At 36.7% G+C, this 16,352-nt stretch overlaps 1 protein-coding gene across 1 annotated transcript in view; it reads right to left on the bottom strand.

Moving 5' to 3' along the window:
• The window catches only part of Rb1 (RB transcriptional corepressor 1), a 133,264-nt gene that overhangs the window by 55,863 nt on the left and 61,049 nt on the right, over positions 1-16,352 (bottom strand). Inside the window, exons 12-17 of the mRNA XM_057785801.1 lie at positions 14,906-14,993; positions 11,595-11,711; positions 7,762-7,818; positions 7,651-7,682; positions 7,494-7,570; positions 5,957-6,153 (exon numbers count right to left, since the gene is read on the bottom strand). Coding sequence (XP_057641784.1) covers positions 5,957-6,153; positions 7,494-7,570; positions 7,651-7,682; positions 7,762-7,818; positions 11,595-11,711; positions 14,906-14,993 — 568 coding nt within the window. The remainder of the gene's footprint in view (positions 1-5,956; positions 6,154-7,493; positions 7,571-7,650; positions 7,683-7,761; positions 7,819-11,594; positions 11,712-14,905; positions 14,994-16,352) is intronic.

Below are 16,352 nucleotides of genomic sequence, written 5' to 3'. Positions count from 1 at the left end.
AAGAGAATATTGCTTGGATAATGGGGAAAAATTAGGTATAAAGAGTACTGCTTGAATGACTAAAAAGTTCCTGGAGTAAGAAATAACAAAAGTAAAAGTAGGGAGGTGGATTTCTTTAAAATCAAACTATTTACAAACAATTTAAATGTGTCCCAAAGTACAACTCAAGAATATTAAAAAAAAGCCGGGCGGTGGTGGCGCACGCCTTTAATCCCAGCACTTGGGAGGCAGAGGCAGGCGGATCTCTGTGAGTTCGAGACCAGCCTGGTCTACAAGAGCTAGTTCCAGGACAGGCTCCAAAACCACAGAGAAACCCTGTCTCGAAAAACCAAAAAAAAAAAAAAAAAAAAAAAAAAAAAGAATATTAAAAAGAATATGAAAATAGACAGGACCCAGTAAGGAAAAATTCACAATACTTAAAACCTAACTGAAAAAAAAAAATCAACAAGAGGCAAAAAAAAGGTGGTTAGAAAAAAAGAGTATTAGTCTATAGAAACACCTCAAAAAAGAAACAGACATTAGAATTAAGCGGGAATATGTTTTAAAAGTTTAAAACCTATGTTCCATGTGTCCAAGAAGGCAAAGAAGCATAAATCTGTTAAAGAAATATAAAAGGAATCCAAATGAAAATTTCTAGAGTTGAAAAAACATAGTATCTAATATGCACATGGAATTAACAGCAGGTTAAATACTTCAGAAGAAAAACACCAATAAGCTTGAAGATACAACTATAGAAACAATCAATAATGATAAGACAACCACACTCCTTTCAAAGAAGAGGAGAGGGTAGAGTAAGATGCAGTAGTCTCTTATTTGTATTTTAATAAATAAATCTTGCAAAACTACAAAACTAAAGCCACTAGAGGCCAGGTAATGGTACTCAGGAGACAGAGGCAGATGGATCTATGTGAGTTCAAGGACACCCTGGGCTACACAAGATCAATGCAGAAACAGATCCAGGTGGTAGATTTTAATCCCAGTACAAGGGAGTCATGCCTTTAATCCCAGCACTACAGGGAATATACAAAAAGAGAGGGGTTTAGTCTGCTTAGTTCACAGTTGCCTAGCTTTGGGAGAGGTAGTTCCTGCCCCACTACTGCTCTACTGTGTCTACCTGGCTATGTTCTAATGCCTGACTGCACCTAGTAATTCACCTTTTCTAATCTTACAAATGGCTGCAAGATGATCTAGGGAAAGAATGTCATCATACCGAACTGTGATGGAACAACAGATGAATAGTTTCTGCCCTCAAAACTGCCTAGAATTCTGCAGGGTGATTCTTTTTTTTCTTTTTCTTTTTTTTTGGTTTTTCGAGACAGGGTTTCTCTGTGGTTTTGGAGCCTGTCCTGGAACTAGCTCTTGTAAACCAGGCTGGCCTCGAACTCACAGAGATCCGCCTGCCTCTGCCTCCTGAGTGCTGGGATTAAAGGCGTGCGCCACCACCGCCCGGCGGTGCAGGGTGATTCTTTTATCCTTCACCAGTCCACTCTCTCCATCAGGTCCCACAGGAACCATTTCAAGTCACAACCAATTCAAGTCTCCTCCAATTTCTAAGTACCACTTTATCTTCTCCACCTCACCCTCAGTAAACCACCTCAGCTCCACTTTATGAAATAAATAAAAAATTGAAAAGCCATTCATTGGAGACTTCCTCAGTTTCCTGCCAGGGCATACCACAAACTACCTTACTTGCAGTGTTTCTCATTCTTCCCTTTTGCCACAGAACTATTACGAAACCTACATGCTCTTCTGAAATGTAACTTTGTCTCTCCCTAAACAGGAGGTGAGATCTATTTCCCCATCCCCTCAATCTGGCAACCACGGGGACTGTTTTGCTTGTTTGCTTTGTTTGTCTTTGGTTTTTCTCTGTGTATCTCTGGCTGTCCTGGAACTCACTCTGTAGATCAGACTGGCCTTGAACTCACATAGATTCACCTGCTTCTGCCTCCCGACTTCTGAGATTAAAGGTGTGTGCCACCACTGCCTAGTCCACTGTGTCTGCTTTGACCAGCAGAAGGTAATTTCCACATATAGTCCTCTTAGAGGCCTTTTGGAACCCAACTTCTATGTCTGAAGTGCCCTACCCTAAAGTCAAAATGCTTTGAGGAAGCACAGCTGATGGAGGAGGGTCATCTGTCTATCTGTTGCTTTCATTGGTTAATTAATAAAGAAAACTGCTTGGCCTGATAGGTTAGAACATAAGTGAGTGGAGTAGACAGAACAGAATGCTGGGAAGAAGGGAAGTGAACAGATGCCATAGCTCTCCTCTCCAAGATGGATGCAGGTTAGGATCTTTCCGGTAAGCCACCACCTCGTGGTGCTACACACATTAATAGAAATAGGTTAATCAAGATGTAAGAGTTAGCCAGTAAGAGGCTAGAGCTAATGGGCCAAGCAGTGTTTAAAAGAATACAATTTGTGTGTTGTTATTTTAGGTATAAAGCTAGCCGTACAGGAGCTGGGTGGGAACATAGCCCGCCACTCCTCACTACACACAGCTGTCGTATTAGACCACAGGGAAAGATAGGGGAGTGAGGAAGAAGCAAGGAGAGTTAATAAAGTCTACACTTGGCAGTGAAGAGAATCTTGGAAGCAGATCTACTGGCCCCAGGCTGTTGATATCACAGGGTCAGAGAGTAAGTACACTAGAAAGCTATCCCCAAAGCCCATCTCACAAAAATCATGAGCAAAATAAAATAAGCATTTGCATTAAACTACTTCCTGGCAATAGAAAACACTGGTAGGAATTCTTTTCCATAACATTTACGTCTCTCTTCTATTTTAAAGACAATCTTTCCAGAGTTGGCCCTACCACCACGGTATGCTACTTCTGTTCTCTGGACTCTTAGCCATTGTTACCACTTCTTTGTCTTGTGTTCACATCTCATCCTCTTCTCACTGCTTCATCTAAAAGTTCTTGTTATTATGACTACTGACTTCTTTGTTGCTAGAATTGTTGGTTTACTGGTTGCTTCTATCATATTTGAACCGGGCAAGTATTCCTTCAGACTTTGCAACCTCTCATTCATGCTGTTTTTTCTCCTCTCTCATTGGCTGCTCTATTTCACTTTCTTTTGAGCAAAACAGTCTCTTTTCTGTGCACCTTTTCAATGTTAGAACTCCTTGGGGTTCTACCTCAATCCTGTTTCCCCAAATTACATTCTCCCCTTAGGTAACATTAACTAGTCTCCAAAGCTTTGGACAAAGCACATCAGGACTCAAATGATAGCTCTGACACTTAGCTTGTATGGCCAGAGAAACATACCAAACTTCTCTGAGTATTCATTTCCTTGTCTCGAATATTACCACTTGATAGACTACAATGTGAATGCAATGATTAATCTTTTGAAAATATAATGACATTCTAAGAGGTGGTTACCAAACTGACCAGCACAAGATAATCTGCCAAAAAAGACTGATGTTTAATATATGTGTGGCAGCTCTCAAATCCATGTCCCTAGCTTAAGATTCTTTCCTTAACTCATACATATATTCAAATGACACCTCATTTTTAATGTAATTATTTCAAACTCAATATAATAAATTAAAGTTTATCCTCAAGAAAATTACATTCAATTCAGGTTATCTATTTTCTTAAATGACACTTCATCCACTTGATTATACAAGCCGGAAACCTGAATCTCATTGTAAGTTGACTCCCTCTGTCTCTTACTCAGCCTCATACAATTAACTACTACATCTGATAACACCATGCCACACACTGGGCTTAGTGCTTTAGACATACGAAGTAACCCAATGAGATATGAAGATAATAAATGACTGGTAGACATTACAGGTAATAATCACAGTAAGACTGTAAAGGAAGCATGACTACAGATATAATGTTACGAGAGAGAGAGAGAGAGAGAGAGAGAGAGAGAGAGAGAGAGAGAGAGAAAGAGAGAGAGAGAACCATTAAAATAAGGTAAATTAAAGGAGCAGAGAAAACCCTTTCAAATCACCTGTACTAAGAGAAATAAATGTGACTGTATGACTTAAACTGAAAACTCTTAGGATCAGCAGTTAGGAGCACTTGCTGCTCTTGTGGAGGACCTGAGTTTGATTCCTAGCACCTACGTGGTGCCTCACAACTACCCCCAGTTTCAGGGGATGCAACAGGCATGCACGTAATACATATATATGCAAGTGTGCAAAGAAACAGTAACACAGATAAAGTAAAAATAAATAAGTCTTTTTTAAAACCCACATTAAAAATAAACAGAGGACTTAAGAGATGGTTTAGCAGTTAAAAACACTGGCTACTCTTCCAGAGAAGGCAGGTTCAATTCCCAGCATCTACATGACAGTTCATAACTCTCTGCAACTCCTGTTCCAGGGGATCCAACACCCTCACACAGACATACATGAAGGCAAAACACCAATGTACATAAAATAAAATAATTAAAAAATAACCAGACAATTCCGTAATTGTTTTGGAGTCATAACAGACATACCATGGTTTAAAATGCCTCCCATATTCTCATGTTTTTGAACACTTGGCCCTCAGTTACAAATAGGCCCTGACAGACTAATATATGAAGCTGTGAACGTGAAGCCTACATTACCATGGAGACCAGAGGATGTTGCAGATGCCTGGACCATAGGACATCAGCTGAGGAAGCTACAGTACAGAAAGGAGCTTGACCAAAGGAGAGGCTCTGTGGTCTGGGGTCAATCCCCAGTACATGCTCACATATTTTAGAGGGGATGAAAATAATTATTACTTCATTTGATTTTTCCTCCCTCCCTCAGTCAACGACACAACGTGAATACAATCCCATCAGGTTTCAGGGCTAATGAGATAACTTTTTAGAGGTACAGAATCAAAAGTCTATGAAAACTTGCTGTGGGTCTTGACCTGGCTGTTCATTACATGGATACACTCAATTTATGAAAACCTCATACAACTGTCACCTGAAATTTATATTTTCCTGTGTGTGTGTATTATTTTTCAGATTTTTTTTTTTAAAGTCTGTGAAGCTAAACTTTCCAACATTAATGGCCACCATTCTCACAGGAAAAATACACAGTATCATAGTTGCATGGCATGACTTATCTTCACAAGTTATCCACTACCAATCTCATCATTTTATAATTTAAAACATAATATACAATTCAGACATTAACAACATATGAAAAATAAAAACATTTGCATAGACTCTCACTGGTTGAGCATGCCTAATCTAAAATCCCAAACTGGAGGTGCTCCAAAACTTGAAATTCATTTCATATTAAAGTCCAAACTAAATATGCCTAGCATGTTACACAGTTTAAATTATTATTTTAAAATTTGCAAATCTGGTGAATAACAAGGTATTATCCAGTAAAACAGACTTGAAGAATATAACAGTGCTTTAGGGAAGTACCTTATAATTACTACTTAGGAAGTACTTCCTTTACTAAAACAAAAGCTTTATCAGTAGCTTCTATGCTATAACTAAAATGCCTACAGCACAGGGTTTCCATTCCTATGATGTTATAAAACAATACCTAGGATTAAACAATAATGTGGACTTTATATTATTATCTTTAAGACTAGGGCAAAATGATCAAACAGAAAACAGAAAAATACATATCAGACTTCTAATTTTGTTGAAAAATATAACTATTTTTATATTATCAAGAAAACATTTGGATTTTAAAAAATCACTTCAATACTTTTTTTGTAAGAGTTCAACTTAATGTGATAAGCTTTGTGAAAACTTGCTCCTAAACAAACACACTAGATGATGGTCTAGGATAGGCAGCAGGTCAACTAGCCTGGTGTTGTTCACAACAGAAAAATAAGCAATTCACACACCTGCATTCACACTTATGAATGCACACAAAATCCATTCTTACACTGCACTTGATTGGTAGGCTAGACACAGATTATTCATTAATTAAATAACTTCTAGCTAACAGGTAGTTAGCCGTGTACACATGAATACCTTCAGTTATTTAGCTAGTCACTTACTGAAAGCCATGCAAGAGATTCCATGATTCGATGCTCACATCTTTCTAAATGTTTTATCATTTCTCTTGTCAGGTTAGTTTCCACTTTGATAAAACTTTCAATCACTTTGTAAAAATCAAAGGCTTTTAAATTAAGTACATTCAGAATCCATGGGAAGGACAAATCGGTTCCAGAATCAAGACTCTGTGATGTACTTCCTAAAAATAAGAGGGAAAAAACGTGTCAATATGAAATGTTAAAGACTAAACTGATGAGATTTGGAAGATTTTATCACATAGAATCAAGACAGAGAGAAAACTGGGTAAGCAATTCTTACTTAAAACAGATATTTTTTATTCTGTGATCTACAGACTCACAAGAAATAGGCTTCCAAATTTTAAGTGTAAGTGCACACATTTTTCATAATTTTTATCGAATTTGCACAGGTGTACAGGGCCTTCACTAATATCCAGGCAGGGGTGTGTTACCACACCCATTTTCATTGTCATGACTACTGGGTTGGGAAGACCAATGGTGCTTTTAAGATTTTGCAAAGCAGCTGGGAGGTGGTGGTGCAGGCCTTTAATTCCAGCACTCGGGAGGCAGAGGCCAGCCTAGTCTAACAGAGCAAGTTCTAGGACAGCCAGCACTACATAGTCATACCCTGCTTCAAGTCTGGTGCTGTAGGGCTATAATGCCAGATATACAAAGGCCGTGGCAGGAGAATTGCAAGTTCAAGACTTGGTGAGGGTATAGACTGCATTCAAGGCCTAGTGAGCTCCAGTCTTAAAAACAATGCCTAATTCCTGCCCTGGATTCAGTTCTCAACACTGCAAAAAGAAATGGGAAAGAGACTTTGCTAACATTGTTGGGAAAATGACCTTTCTTAAAAATATGCAGGCTGTGGTTATTTATGAGGGTTCAGTTTCAGTGATTACTAATTCAGCCTCTTTCACTGTGCAGCCTTATCTTTAGATGACTATTCCTCTTTTGTTCTGCAAGTGAAACTTTCTACTATTTACAACAATGCTTGAAAAGTATTATATTTTTCAAATTATATTTTAAAAACAGTTATTGGCTTTTATTCTGTTATTTTCAGCAATCATTACATTTTCATAGCTATTGTAAGAGCAGCTATTACTACTAAGCATCCGGTTTCTGGTGGATTCCTGCTCTTTGTCTCCTGAGCACAGAGAGACCCAGCAGTGCTACATACTGCACCAGCTGGCTGCTCTTCAACACTCCTGTGTACTTTACACGTTCGTAAGCCTTTGTAGCACCAGTTTCAGCAGCTACCTTTCCTTTCAATATGCTCAGAGCAGACACCTCATAAAATTTTACCGCCCTCTACAGATGACCTGAAATGATTGGTATGTTGAACCATGTAAATGGCTGGAACAGCCATAGTGTTCAGTATGTACTGATCTACAGTATGACCTTTTCTTCTCACCACACAGATATACACAAAAACGGTAACAACAAAGAATCCACACCATAACTTAAGAGTTTGTTTACTTTAAATTATGTTATAGTGCATATTTATTAAAACTTAACTTACTGCTATATGTAGCCATTACAACTTCAAGAGCACAGGCCAATAAAGACGTATGAAAGATGTTGTCATTTAGGAGTTTGCTAAAGAGGGAAAAGAAGAAATAATTATAAATATGGCTTTTATATAAAAAATTGTTTTATTAAAACTAGAAAATATTTACCTAAAATTCTGAATGGATAAACGTTTTTCTTCCTGAAATAGATATTTTAGAAAGTTATTTAAAACTTTATTACAGCATTAATTTTTTTCTAGTTTATTCTCTTTAACTTACTGATTTAAGCATGGATTCCATCACACGGTAATACAATCGGACCCCAAGTTTATACCGCTACAAACAAAAGAGAAAATAATAAAATTCATTGTTTTAGGAAATCAAAAACGTAACTAACTTTTCTTAAAGTCTTTTCTTGAAAGACACTCTGCCCCTTCTAGGAACATGGTTAGCAAGCGATCATAAAGGCTAGATTTGTTCAAAGTCCAAGGCTTAATATAAACCAGTGGTTAGTGATCCTGAAATATGAACCAGACTAGTATGTGTAGTAACTAATGGTGTTCCTCTGCACCATTTCAACCAGCGTCACTTGCTCTACAGAGAACTATGCCAATACTATTTTAATCATTTTATATATCTAATATAATCTTTTTGGTGATGCAGAACATTTGTTTTTGAAATGACTAAGATTGAAAGAGTAGTTTCTGCCTGTAAAACTCAGTAACACTGGCACAGGCCAAAAGCTAAAAACAAACAAAAAAGTTGAACTAATTAGCAAAAGTTTTAAACAAATAATTAGTTCCATAAATAAAAAAATAGGTGTTTGAATTACAGACACATACACACACGATATTCCTTTATTCTAAAACAAGAATGTGATACATGCATTCAAAAGAATTTTAAACATAATCATTTACACCAGTGTTTCTCAACCTTTCCAATGCTGCTACCCTTTAAATCAGTTCCTCATGCTGTGCTAACCCCCAACCATAAAATTATTTTTGATGCTACTTCAGAACTGTTTTTGCTACTGTTATGAAACATAAGGTTTATATCTGTGTTTTCTGATGGTCTTAGGCAACCCTTGTGAATAGGTCATTTGACCCCTCAAAGGGGCATGACCCACAGGTTGAATACTAATGGTCTAAACTAACCAGTGGCATCAAAACATAAACTCACCATACTGGAATAAATATGTGATATGAGATGCCCTTCTGTATGCTGTGAATATGTTTTATTACCATTGATTAATGGCTTTTGACCATGTTAAAAAGCCAAACAGGGTGGAGCCAGCAACCAAATTGGCTGCTCTGGTACTAGCCACGTCTGCTTAACAGTTTAAAACAGTGATCAAAAAAAAAAAAAAAATTACAGATACACAATAAGGACAGATACAGCAAAACAGAAACCTCTAAATGGATCAATATGTTTTAAAAATAAGTACATAGGCTTGGGGAAAGAAAGAAAATATGTACACGCAGTTATAGAAAGAAATAGAAAACACTTAAAATTACAACAAAGTCTTTAAAGAGATAGTACAAGTAACATAAAAAAGTCATGTAAAAATGAAAAATACACAGAGAGTCTGGATTACGTATACTATTGTGTTTTCTTTGGATTTTTTGACTGTTAATGAGCTAACTACAGAGAAATACTTGATTTTGAAAGCTGCTAAGCTAAACCAACATAAAGGTATCTTGACTTCAAAATTTGGTTCTAAGGATATGTTGCTTCAGAAAAGAGGTTCTGTTTTTGTTTCCATAGAAGATGAGAAGTTGTGGATTCTTTCCAGCCTAATACAATTTGATCAAGTAAGACCCTCTGAAAGGTCTCCATGAGAGCAATGGCCCAGGTGATCCAACATTCAGAACAGCTTCAAGACAACTGGCTGAGACGTGCAGCCTCACAGACTACTATAGCCAAGATTTAACCATAATTTTAAATTATGGATCTACATAAGATTACCAGTGACCCCAATCAGCAAGAAGTAGTATAAAAAACTATACCCAAATTCTCAAAATAACATTTATAAATGTTTGTTTTTATTTAAAGGGGGTGGTTATAAATGATTAATGGTCACAGTCAATATCTTTCTAAAGAAAAAAGAAGGATATGATACAGAAATGATAAAAAAAAAGGTAGACCACTGCATCAACTTTAATCCAAAAATAACTGTTAATCTTTTTATTGATTAAAATACTTTTTATTGGTATGGATTTTGGTTTATTGGTACAAATTAAGGTCTATTTTGTTATACTATATGTATATTTTTACCCTTGTTTAAGGTATTATGTTTATGTAGCTCATTTAAAAATGCAATGTATAGTTAAAAATACAAATTAATAGTCATCTGTAACAGTCAAACTTATAGTCATGTTAGTTAGGTTTTCTAGATATGTGAAGATATATTTCAGATGGATAGACAGTCTTCAAACACACCAAAGACCTATAAAATATGACATTTAAAATATTTTATGAACTTAGGTTTTCTCAACAGTGGGACACTTCTGCTCCTGGCAGTTACTTCAGTTACACCAATTACTTCAAGGGGATGATGGCACCAAAGAAGTTCCTTATGGAGTTTGTTTTCAATGTGGCAAGACTATCCATTTTGGCAAGAAACTGTTCTTGCATGGACAACTTGACTGTATGCTGTATAAACTAGACATGCAGGACCCAAAGAAAAATGACTGCGGAACTTGCCAAAACAAGATGGGATAATCCTTCAGGGTTTCTGTTTCATGGAAGAGTCTGCCAGATATTCTGCAGGACACAGAGGAAAATGACTGACACACTGCCAATATAGGTGGGATAATTGCATATTTCCTGCTTCACTGAGAAATCTGCCAGATTCTCTAGGCCTGTAGGCTGAAGATGGATGCCCCAACATTACAGAACTTTGAGTGACTGTCCAGGCAGCCAGATGTCTCTGTCATTTCTAGAGTTTTGGAAGTTGCTTACAATGTACTTCCTGTTTACTCATGTAATATTACTTTCTTCTGGAGTCTTTGATGGAGTTGAAGACTAGATAGTTATAATTTTCCTTAGTTATGAAAAAAGATACATTATATATAAAACTTTAGACTCACAAAGATAGGACAGATGATAGAATATTTTCTTTAATTTTGCCAAATACAAATAGACTAAATATGGTAACTATAATTCCTGCTTGATAACCATTTTGACCATTTTGTTACATGTAATTTTATAATCTTAAAATTAAAACCTTCCTTTTTAATTAGACAGAAAAGGGGAGATGATGTGGGATGCTCTTCTGTGTGCTATGAATATGTTTTTATTACCATTAGTTTATAAAGCTGATTTGGCCAAAAGCCAGGCAGAGTAGAGTCAGGTGGAAAATCCAAGCAAAGATAAAGGGAGAAAGAAGGTAAAGTCTGAGAGATGCCAGAAGCCACCAGAGAAGATGTGAGGTAATAAGTCACAAGCCTCAAGATAAAATGTAGAATAATAGAAATGGGTTAATTTAAGTTGTAAGAGCTAGTTAATAAATAAGCTTGAACTAATAGGTCAAACAGTTTGTAAATAATATTAAGCTGCAGAATGGTTATTCAGGAACTCGCAGGTAGGAGAGAACCTCCAGTTACAAATATGTACAGTACTTACAGTATTAGACTTATTTTTACATATTACCCTAATGGCACGTAAGCAATTCAGATCCAGAAGCAGCATCAGAGAACTTAAACAACATGTTCAAGACTACACAACTCATAAATCACAGAGCGATGTACAACCCAGGATGTAACTCAATCCATATAGTCTTACCATATATTAGTTTATTTCTTAAATAGTATTGCTCAATATTAACACTGACAAGTGGTAGTATAATGTAATCCCACTCATGAAATCATAGATTTTTCTCTTAATTTTTAAATTGCTATAATTAGCATATTTTTTTTTTGTTGTTTTGTATACTGGGCTGAAGAGGGATTTCACCAACAGTTTCCCATCAGTAGCAGCAAGCACAGCAACTGGGCCATATGCCACCTGCCATTCTCTTATACTCTCCACAAATACTCCCACAGCCCACAGCACAGGCTACATAAACAGATGATTTCTACACTGTGGCACTAGCAGATGTACACTCAGGTTACCTGTACTCCAATGTCCGCACACCCCTGCCCCACGGCGTTAGCAAACTTCTCTTTAAATATGTGTCCAACATCCTTTACTCTTTTCAGGATATTTTCTTTTGGATTCACTGTGCAATTCTTGAAGAAATATAAACAGAAAGAAATGCTGAGGATACTATTTGACCAGAGTTGACATTTTTCTCTTTCACAGTAAATGACTTTGATCTGTTGTTTGTTTGTAGAAGAAAGTAAACACTTTCACTATAACCAAATAATTGACAATATAGAATATAACCAGCCAACATAGAAATCCATTGTATGTCCAAACCAAAATTTTTCAATGTAATGAAAAGTACACTGTTCTATAAAGTTTTAAACCAGTAGTTCTCAGCATTCCTCATGTTGTGATGATCCCCAACCATAAAATTATTGCATTGCTACTTCATAACCATAATTCTGCTCTTGTTATGAACTGTAATGCAAATATTTGATATGCAGGACATCTGATATATAACCCCCAAAGGGGTTGTAATCTAAAAGTTGAGAACAGCTGTTTTAAACAAATAAAAGCTATAAACAATTTATCAGTCTTTCCATCTATAATATCTATCTATTTCATATACACACACAAATCACACACACCTCAAACCACATATCAGTAATCCCAAACTAACTAATTTTCTTACTTATTGAAAGAAATTGCTGTGGGAAGGTTTGGAGGGAGAAAGGGGAAAAGGAAATAACTTACTTTTATCAGAATCTCAAAATTAAAATAAATAATTTTAAAAGAATAAATTGCTAGAGAATATATCTAAAGAAAAAAGAAAGCAGACTCCTAGATAAAAGGGTGGACTGGAAACTGTCCTGTGTAAGACGACAGTGCAAGAACATGAATAAGAAAACCAATCCTCTATTCCAAAGAGATAAAGAGAAAAGCTTTGGAAATCACAAAAGTACTGACAGACACCTGGAAAGAAGAAAGCCATGCCAAAACCAGCTCCTACTTTTGGCTCCCTGACTGGAAGGGGGAGGGGAGGCTTTAGGGGAAGCTAAAGCCTCATCCAAAAATTAAAAGAGAATGAAGTCCTCTGAGAACAAGCCCACAGCCTCAAACCTAGGTGAGGGTTTTGACCAACACGGACTCTTGTAGCTGACATATGGGAACTGGAGAGGAAACCCATTTTGTTATTCAGTAGGACTCCAAAAACAAGGACCATGGTGAGATGGAACATGATATCTAAAATTGACCTACCTTGTGTCTGAAAGTAGGAAACAACCATGAGTCAGGGAACCTGACTTGTTAACCTGCCAAAACCTGGGGGAAGACAATCCCAAGGGATAACTTTGGGGAAAAGGGGTCCAGAACTTGACAAGTCAAAAGGCAAATGGCAGAAGGCTCAACTCATACAGTAAAGTACATGAGGTAAAACATTTAGCCCTCAGTAGCTGGAAACAGACCTCATGGGCTGAGAATGGCCCGAGAGTTAGAAAGTCCTGGGCCTAAGGTCAGTGGGTGAGTTAACCATGGAACCATCAATTTGCCATTCGCTCGTTATAATATGAGAAGTCTGAAACTATAACCGTCTAACTGCTATCGGCTGATTAACACTTGGGAGGTTTTCAAAGTACAAAGACAGGTTCTCCACCTGTTCTCTACAGATCACAATTCTGCTGCATGCAGTTATCCCTATACTCACAATGATTTAGGCATCCCGGAGCATCTGAAAAAATGAGTTTGGGGAAGGAAATGTGATCATAAGCCTGTGGTATGCACAAAGGGAAGCTCTCAAGTGAAGACAGGAGAAGCAGGCATGGAATACTTGTCCAATACAGAAGCAACACTAAAATAAACCATAGGAAGACAAGCAGACACGAGTCCAACTGACCTTCCATTATGGCTGTGAATATACTTGGCAGTCTGTAATTTCTGAGGACCTAAGAAAAAGCTGTTCCACGTGTCAACTTGTTTTTTAAGAAAAGGTTATTCTAATAACATGAAAATAATCCCAGGAATTGACAGTTGGGGTTACCTGAATAAATAAACACTACCCAGGAAAGGAAACAATTAGCAACGTAATGAAAGCCTGTAGAATGAGAAAAATGTTTGCCAACCAAATTAGGAACATGCAATTAATAGCTACAATACACAAAGAACCATAAAAGCAAGCACCCCAAACTAAATAATCTAATCATCATTTGGCTAATAGAGTGACCAGATGGTTCTCAAAAGAAATACAAATATGCAATAAATATTATAGAAAGTATCCAAGATCCTTAGCAAAATAAGAACTGCAAATTAAGACTGCTTTGAGATTCCATCTCATTTTAGACAGAATGGTTATCAAAAGGAAACAGCAAATGCTGGTGAGGGTCCTGGTGGCAATGTAAACTGATATGGCCACTAGAGAAGTCAGGACGGAAGTTTCTGAAAAAGACAAAACAAAAACCAGACAACCTAAAAACGATGTGAGACCCTCCATGTCAAGCTTCTTGTCAGAAACACTGAAACTAGAATTATCCTAAGAGCCAGCTATCCTACTCTTGGGTACACAGCCAGAGGAAACACTTGCTCCACGTTCAGTGTTGCACTATTTGCAAGTGCTAGGAAATGAACCCAACACGGATGTCTATCACAGACACAATGGAATTTCATTTACCTCTAAAAAAGAAATTGTATTTGTCAGGAAATGGATGCAACTGGAGATCATTATATCAAGCAAACCAAACTAGCTTCAGGAAACCTATTAGTGTACTTTTGCTCACTCATAAGTAGAATCTAGATTGAAACTGGAGGAGGGTGGCATGAAAGGAGAAAGGAAGAAACCTTAAGGGAAGGGGAAACGGGTGGAGAAGCAATGGAAAATACACAATGTGAAAGCAGAAGTGTGGGGAGCTAAGGGGAAGGGGTAGCAAGGAGACTCGAGAAGGCAGATGAATTACAATGTAGAGTGGGGCTTATGTGTGAATAATGGAACCCATTGTTTGTATGCTAACTTAAAAATTAATTTAAAAAAGCATCATACTGAGCAGTTGTCAGAGAGAGAAAAAAAAGAAAAAGAGAGAAAGAGAGAGAGAAAGAAAGAATGAAAAAAGAAAATGTCCCAGAGGTGAATATCTAAGTTGCAAGGAAAATAGTAAACATAAGAAAAACTAAAACTAACAATATTTAAATAAAATAATCATCAAATCTAGGAGGTTCAAAAAGCAACAAATAACATACTAAATAAGTACATGGTAGATGGAAAACTGTTTTAAAATATACTTAGTACTTCACCTTCTAATTTCAAATTTCTTTCAAGATACCCAAAAAAGTGATTTTACAAAGCACTTACATTGAAATAGGAAATCAGATTTTCTGATGGCTGATCACTTGCAGAATTTAAAATCACCATTAATTGCTGGATAGTATTCATAACAGTCCTAAAGAATAAAGCACAAGAAGAAGCATTAAGCAACAAAGGAAAATTTTTGAAGAAAAAATGAAATACAACTATTGCTTAAGCACATCTTTTAACACACTGTGTATCCAATTTATCTTTAAGTTTCCTAAAATAAGACCTTATTTAAATAAAATAAAAACCACTTACCATGTTGCAGCTTAAAATAATTTACTTAACTTTCATAAAAGTATTATCAATAATTATAGAACTGATAAACTTACTAATAAAATTAAGTATCAATAATATTGATGGAGAATTATTCTTTTAACTAATGAATTTTCAAGAAAACATACCTTAAAGTTTTCATGTTATATGAATAGGTAACCGGCATCAAAATGTTATTCTTTCAAGAACATTTCAAGAACAATTAAGTGTCAATACCCCACTCTCCACGATATGGAGGGCCTCACTATATAGTATAGGTTAGCCTCAAACCTGCAACAACCGTCTTGACTCAGTCTCCCTCCAAATTTGGAGATTAGAAGAAAGGACCACTAAGCTCGTCTTTAAATATTATACACTTTCAAATAAAGACAGTAATATATTCAGAAACTCAAATCAAGAATAGAAAGAGCCTTTAAAGAGACCTTCAAGGAAGAAGAATAAAGCCCTGAGTAATTTTTAGTCACTTTTGCTAAAGCACCAAACTTGCCCAGTCTCTCAGGACCTCCATAACTCTATAGTTTTGCAAGCACACACACACTTGTTCTAGTCGTGTTAGCAGGAAGTCTTGTAGAAGCCTGGCTGGGCTTCTCTGTAGTGGTATCACTACACTTCTTGACACTCCGACTTTCACACACTGCACTTTCTATAGCTACTATAAATAAGCAATGCCACAAGTGACTAACTGTTAAAAACAAAAGACTGCAGACTTCTTTGAAGCAATGGTCTCAAACACTTGTTCGTTCTTGATCATGATACCTTCCCTCAGATTCTTGACTTTATACTCTAGCCTCCCAAGCCATACCAGCTCATTGTAACCTAACTTCCATCCAGTTCCCATGACAGCTTCCTCACAGGTCAATCCTTACCGCCTATCCTTTGGGCAGATGCGTATACTTTTATGTTTTTAACTCGCCCTGCCATGACAACTCCTTGCTTTTATATTTTGCTGCTTACTAGACAGCTACATAAATGCTGTAAGACTGATAAACTAAAAATGAATCCATCACATTTATCAAACCTGTTACTGTTCCTTCATTACCACCATTATTCATTTGCTTCAGTTTTTGGAATGTCTCATTGAACTACTCCAATAGGTCAGTCCAGAGATTTTCACTAAGAATAAAAGGTAGAGCATGTAGAACGGAGAGAGTCCCTCAGGTTATTCTAATTTGCA

The sequence above is a fragment of the Chionomys nivalis genome, chromosome 12 (assembly GCF_950005125.1).
Source record: "Chionomys nivalis chromosome 12, mChiNiv1.1, whole genome shotgun sequence".
Taxonomy (NCBI): Eukaryota; Metazoa; Chordata; class Mammalia; order Rodentia; family Cricetidae; genus Chionomys; species Chionomys nivalis.
This window is presented reverse-complemented; position numbering and strand designations above follow the sequence as displayed.